The sequence below is a fragment of the Rhopilema esculentum genome, chromosome 8, assembly GCF_057945365.1.
Source record: "Rhopilema esculentum isolate cy_ngs chromosome 8, ASM5794536v1, whole genome shotgun sequence".
Lineage (NCBI taxonomy): Eukaryota > Metazoa > Cnidaria > Scyphozoa > Rhizostomeae > Rhizostomatidae > Rhopilema > Rhopilema esculentum.
The window spans coordinates 5,899,868-5,907,077 of NC_142822.1; the positions used below are offsets into that span (position 1 = coordinate 5,899,868).

The 7,210-nt window shown below is 36.5% G+C and overlaps 1 protein-coding gene across 1 annotated transcript; it reads right to left on the minus strand.

Moving 5' to 3' along the window:
* Positions 1-1,609: 1,609 nt before the first annotated feature.
* On the minus strand, positions 1,610-7,167 carry LOC135694841 (glutamine synthetase). Its single transcript, XM_089109821.1, has 5 exons — positions 7,023-7,167; positions 3,977-4,404; positions 3,391-3,618; positions 2,521-2,687; positions 1,610-2,111 (listed from the first exon to the last, which is right to left on the minus strand). The coding sequence occupies exons 2-5, from the start codon at positions 4,349-4,351 to the stop codon at positions 1,784-1,786; spliced, it is 1,098 nt and encodes a 365-aa protein (XP_088965947.1). The 5' UTR covers positions 4,352-4,404; positions 7,023-7,167; the 3' UTR covers positions 1,610-1,783.
* Between the last annotated feature and the right edge of the window lie 43 nt (positions 7,168-7,210).

Here is a 7,210-nt window from a genome sequence, read left to right on the forward strand (position 1 = left end):
ATCATATTGCTATCAAAATTAGTTTGTAAAGTAAAATGTATATTAAATTTTTTCCACTCAAGTATTTCTTGGCCTAGATATCATGCTGCAGTAAAAAAAGAGAAATGAACTATTTCTAAATGAAAAGTCTACTTCTGGTGCTTCAAAGGGTGAAAAGACTTTTATAGTGTATGTATTATAATTCCTTATCATGTTCAGAGACGCGTCTATTAATGAAGTTATTCGATGCTCGAAGACTAAAACACTTCAAAATTGTCTTCCATGCTTTAGTGAAAGGATGCTTTCAAAAATTTGTAAAAATTGCCCTCGTTGGTCTCTTCAATAGGATTCTGCAAACGATTACAAAGAACTAGTGAAAATAAGCATTTTTATTTCTTGATCAGTCAGGAGGAAGAAACCCAAAAGTACTAAGAAAACATAGGCAGTTTATGGAGAATTATGGAGACCAAACATTATGCCATCAGGTTAGATATGTGGGTCGTGATTGCGTTGCAGCCTAGAAGCAATCACTTCCTTTGCTTTTTTTCGAATAATAACTGCAATATCGTAGAAGTAAAGGTAAACTCGTAAAGAGCCATGATGCAATGCTTTGAGTGGCAACACGTGCTTAATTACCCTGTAACACATCAATAAAAATGCTATTAATTTTTATAAAGCTCAAATTTAAATATTGCTAAGTAATTTTGGCAAAAAGCCGGGCTATATTCAACTTTGAAAATCTCAGCCAGCCGCAGTACATTTTCATCATACGAATGGCATAAAATCATCCTCAATTGATTCAGCGTGAAACTAGGAGTGACAACATAAAGAACAGTCCTGTTCTTTGCACTAAAAGTGTGTACAACTCTGCCAGTACGGCAACGAGCACTTTATGACAGACCGGTGAACAGTAATTTCCATCCCTATCTCTAATTCAATTACTTTCTGCAAGCCTAATTTCTTTATTCCTCCCTTCATCATTTGAATGCTGATGTAAACTTTTTTTCTTAAATGATTCTGTTCAATGCAAATAGCAAAAGATATTTATCAAAAAAGAGGGCACTAAAAACAATGTGCTAAAACCAAACCAGGGCAGGAATTTAGTGTCATTCACTCATCATATATCCGACACAAGCAAACATATTTTTAAAGAAGTGAAGTATGTCGCAATATGTACACCTACGATCCAGAAAAAAGTTATATTATGTTATGAATGCATCTCGTTACGTTAACTTTTTATTTTTCTTTGCCTTACTTTGTTATAATTAAAGAGAGCATTTTTTGTCTCCCCTCATATATATACTTTCGATTACAAAAAAATTGGCAGTCATAAAAAGAACCAAAAATGTCCAGTCATGGACAACAAAAAGAGAGCAATCTGACCAAACCCCACCTTTCTAGCAGAGAATGAGAAATGTGTCAAAATTCTGGTGCTAAGTCATGTGCAATTAGAGAAAAAGTTTTGAACAAGATCTCCTTAAGAGAGACACTGTAAGAGAGACATGTTGGCACACTGTTTAATCTGAAGGGCACATCTAAAATATGCCCTTTTCCTTAGCCCCCTTCCGTCCTTTCTTCGACTAGCCTTTTTCTGTTAAACAGATGCAAAATCAGAAACAACATCAAGGAATCTGAAAATATCACGCTTTTGTTCAAATTCTACTTAAAAAATTCGTGCAATCGTGCAATTGATAATACATTTTTCTACCGTTATCAAAGTGAAGCTAGGTTATATTAAAAATGATCGGTAAATGAATTCTATGTTCCGCGTACATTCTAAAACTGGATGCAAATGTCTCTCGGCTTAGTCTGTCTCATTCAAGATAGTGGTTCTGACAATAGCCTCAGTAACCGAATAAGGATCGCAATTTGAAGATGGTCGACGGTCTTCCAAATAGCCCTTGCCATCTTCAGCACACTGACGTGGAATCCTAATGCTTGCTCCCCTGTGAGCAACCCCTGCTGAGAATGTGTAGATATCCGATGTCTCGTGAAGTCCCGTCAGCCTTCGTTTGTTATCTGCACCAAGATTTGGATCATACATTGCAATGTGGTAATCGTGGCGCTTGCCTAGCTTCTCAATAGCTTCATATATGTGTTTTATGCCGCCCTCATCTCTCATTGGTTTCGTGCTATAATAGATGCATTAATATTTGCTTAACATTCATATTTCTAATTTTGATTAACATTAATATGATTAACATAATTCAACATTCCCAATTATTATACAAAGGGAAAATGACTCCAAATTTTTCCTCAAACTGATATTTCTTGGAATAAAACAATTTGAGAAAATATGTCAAGCATTAAGATTCTTTGTTTTGCATTTATTCATGTCTTAAAGATTTATCCTGAGACGTATGAAGCAAATCTTTACCAGGGTTGCTAGGAAAAGTGATTTGTTCTTCAGAGCAATTCATTTAGAAATTTTACGTAACTAAAAAGGTTCTATTTTGAAAATGGTTAAATTTGGATAAGTGCTTTGTAGGCATCTTTAGATCACAACGCATTATGCGGTTATGCTGTTTGCAACTGCCATACCTGTAATTTGCATGAGCGCCTGCTCCATTCCAGTCTCCAGGCATTGGCTTGGGATCGAAAGAGACTAAAATTCCGAAGTCCTCTGCTACATGCTCCAACAAAAATCTTCCCATCCATAGATGGTCTCCCATATCAATACCTTCACATGGGCCAACTTGAAATTCCCACTGTAAAACACAAACGTGGCATGAAACCTCCTAATGATATATATCTGGACCATTCAAGCCATAAAAGTAAGATTTACAGAATATTACTGAGAAATAGAATATAAGATTTCAAGGATATTACACTTATAAAAGATAAAGAATATAATATTTATAGAATATTCACAGACATTTTATTGTTGAAGTCCATGGATTAACAAATAGATAGAAAAGCAGGCTAGACAACTTTGATTCTACCGTTCCTTTAATTTTTTTGGATACATTTTTCTTATTTATTTTTGACATTCAGGTAACGGGTTAGGTATTGATTCACGAGAGCAAAGCTTCTATTTCTATATCTCTACTACCCCAATGTCCTTCAAATTCAAGGATTTCAAAGTTTTTACATCTTTCTGATCAGCCATTTAACAGACTTCCTTGACTTAGGCAGATAACGCTTTGCAGTTCATTCAACTACAGATTTAGGAACAGGCCCATATCAAGCAATAGCAAGAATATACCAATAGAAATATTTGCGCAGCTTTACGATCACGTGAATCCACTAACTATCACGTGGCTAGTCAAATATAACTCAAAATGGCCTGTAAGGCGTAGTTATTCTTATTACCTTAGCATTGGGACAACAAATGAAAAAGTTACAAAATTTGGGGTAGGGGGTGATGTTGCATGCATATTACTTAACAAAGTAAAATGTCATCAAGTATACCTGAGCAGGCATAACCTCTGCATTTTCTCCAGCAATTTTGATTCCTGCATAGAGACACGCCCTGTAATGTGCTTCGACGACCTCTCTTCCAAAGACTCTGCCAGCCCCGACTGCACAGTAGTATTCTCCTTGTGGAGCCGGGTATCCACCTTTAGGCCAACCAAGAGGGTGTCTATCTTGGTCGAGAAGGGTGTATTCTTGCTCGATACCAAACCATGGATGAAAGTCCTTTGTAAAGGAAGAAATGAAAAGCTTAGAAGGGCGAATCACTCTATAGAAAAATTGTGCACCTTTTGAAGAAATCCTATTGTTTTATCTGAAAATCTCTGGAAAATCGTTTGTGCGCTATTTACAAATTTGAATTTTGCAACAACACACGGCTGAGTTGCAGTGACTTGATGAAAACTGGTGACAGAGGCGGGTCAACTTCCATTCCTAATAGGAAATGCTGAGCGTAGAATGAAATGGTAAGACCATCACTGTATATCGCAAACATGCATTCATCTAACTATAAGCAAAGGATTATATGGACTTTGAGATGTTTGTAACATATTATAACGCTGTTGCATTTATTCTATATGCAAACCTTGGCTTGTTCCATGACTTGTTTACAAGTCTTCCTTCTGTTGGAAGCAGATGGTTTATGATCATGCTTGTATGTTTCGCACAGTACTATCTTATTTTTGCCACGTCTGAAGGGGTCCTTGAATAGTCTTACAGGGTGCAAGTACACATCACTGTTCTCCCCAACCGCTTGTCCGGTGGAGGAGCCGTCGAAATTCCAAATTGGTATATGGTCGACTTCAGTCGGTTCAAAGTCAAGTGTTTTCGTCTTGCATCGAAGATGCTGCCCGCTACCGTCAATCCATACATACTGAACCATCACTTTTCCATGGGTCTCCAAATCCATGTATTTGTTGAGGACATTCTGGTTTAGGCCTCTGTACAAAGTAGCCGCCATTTTCTTTGCTTACAGTTCTTGCTCCAGTAGAGACGATTTTAGACGGCCGAATTCTAAAAGTAAATATAAATAGTGTAATTCATTTTTTTTCTGATCTTTATTTATCATCCTTCACAGACGTTGTTGGGAAATGCAGCTCTTGAACGAAATTTCGAGAAAATTTGTTTTCAATCAAACTCCTCCAACGAAAGACTCCCTTCTGAACGGCAAAATCCTAGCTTGGCAGCTGAGTTGACTACAAACTAGTGCTAAGTTGGCTAGGGCAACCCCCGGCCGCACTCCAAATCTAGTCTGTCAGAAAGTCTCTAGCGGCCCTTGTTCATTCAGTATTGAAAAAAGAAAATTCAAAAAATGTTTTACAAAAACTTTCACTGGCAGAAAATATTTTCGAACTATATAGAAACATTGAAGTTTATTTTTAGACGAAATGAATCAAAAATGCCTTGCAGGGACGCCGGAACAACCAAAGGGCAACGGGGCAGGGTTCAGTAAAAAGACATTTGAAAAAGTTTCTACTAATTCTTTTGTAACTTTCATTTTACTTCGATTTTCTGTAAGCTTCTTGTAAATTGGCTAACTGCTTTCGAAAGAATATCTCTACAGGTTTTGAAAAATCTCGTCATGAGTAAGGCACTACAGTCAGGATTTCATATTAATACATTTAAAAATTATAAAAAGCTGGTGTCAATGGCACTTTTATGAAAGGTGAACTTTGGCCCCTTGCCCCTTCTATCAAATATACTCAAGTTGCATATTTTTATTAAACGAAATCTTAGCACGTGCCGAATGTACTGGCCTATCCTAAAGTCATATTGATTTTCATAGCGTGAAGGTGCACTGCCTCTATCTCTCCAAACAGCAAGCTATAGAGCAAAAAATATTTCTACGTAGAGGTCTATGCAGATTAGGAATATCAGACCACCCATTAGACTTTTAACAAGCGAGTCCCCTAGGTGTCACAGCCTCTCTATTTCCAGGAATCGCTTGACAAACTTCTCTTACCAGCAAGAACGAGCTAGCTGGAAACTTGGGAAACTGCCTCCTTGAAAGTTGTCTTTCTTGTTTCATATCTCGAGAGGCAGCTTTCAAAACAGGATAATTCCAACATCTCTCTAGTTTCGACATTCCAAGCGACGCTCTGGAGGCGGAAAAGTGTGCAGTTCATTGAAATTGTAGCCCAAAAACAGTAGTGGGAATAAAGTTTTTGTAATCTGTGCACACTTAATCTTTCTTCTTATTTATTTGTAGCAATGTTTTATTACACGTATGCACTCTTATCCACTGTCTTCACAAAGGGATGTGTGATCTGTATGAAATGTTGAAGTTTTCTCGTGAGGGTTTTCTTTGTTGGACTAAACTGGAAGTACTAATTTGCAAATTTTGCCAATTAAGCTATTCTATATAACATTTAACTTATATTTTTTCAATTTCAACAGGTTTAGAGGAAGTTGAAACACAGTAGGGATTATTCTTCCTGCTTTATTTACTGTACTTCCGTAAAAAATCATTGCGACAACTCTTTATGAAAAACGCAGCAAAGATTGGAGAAAATGTGGCTCTCCGACTTCAAAAGTTTGAAAATAAAAAGAGGTAAATTTTACTATTTCATAATTTGTATGTAGTAGGAATAATGAGCCTGTCGGTAGTTTTATATCCTTACAACATAGCTCTTATATCTCTAGCAAATTTAGCATATTTTACAGTGAAAAAAGGTTAAAAATGGAGAAAGTGGAGGCAGGGACCGCGCACCAGTCTAAAAAGAGGAGGGTCTGAAATGGGTGTGACCAAATTTTTTGAGGCTACGCCCTCCAGAATGCCTGAAAACGCCCCTTTTAGAAAATACTTTTCATTTCTACCCAATTTTTATAAACAGTCTGGTTCAGAAAAGTTATCAATAACTATAAAAATATATAAAATTAGCTTGAGAGTAGCAAAATACCAAGCTTACCAAGCTAGAAAATACATCATATCATTAAACAAGATAAAACACCTAGAAAATCAATAAAAAAGGTTCCCAGTCAAGAAGAGCTGCTAGTACATAGGAGTAAACTGAATGGAGGCGTTAATTAGATAAAATAGGTTTTTTGACTTACTGGACTGAACACATCTTTGACACGATTTGCGTCCTTGCGTCAAAAGTTTTTCGAAGCAGTCATTGGCAAAATGTTCTGTTTACATTGTGTTTACAATCAAAGCAGATTGCTTTGTTTCATAACTTACTTTAATTTAATCGTAATACCACATCATTATATCAGGAAAATAGATCTAAATATAAACGGAAAAGTCACATACTTATGATACTAATAAAGTCAAGGATAAAAACTTCTAGTAAGATAAATTATATATGCTATGCAGACAGAAGAGAACTATTGCCCTGGAGTAATACGAAGCAAATTCATTGTTTGCAGCCGGTACAATGATTAGAAGCATGTCCACGTGATTGATAAAACTGATAATTTCGATTCGATCCAAAGTCATAGGCAGTGTAGTACGAAAACGCTGATGTCGCTGCCTACCATAGATATCTATCTCTTACTGCGCTGCCTACCGATAAACTTATCAAACCTGTAATGAAACCAGTTTTAATCTTTACTTATCAATCCATCGATGATGCAAATAGTTTCCCTCTAACTTTCAGAAAACATTGACTAGTAAACATGAAAACACTCACCTAGTTGCTCTCGATGCTGGACGCTTTTGACAAAAAGTACAAATCTTGCGCGCTCTTTTAACTAGGAAATTACCCTGCTTGCAATTCTTTTCACTGCAGTATTCTATTCATTCTGAGACAATGGTTTCCATATATGGAAGAATATCACTACAGAAGCCAAAAACTCGTGCCTTTTCATTTTCAAATCC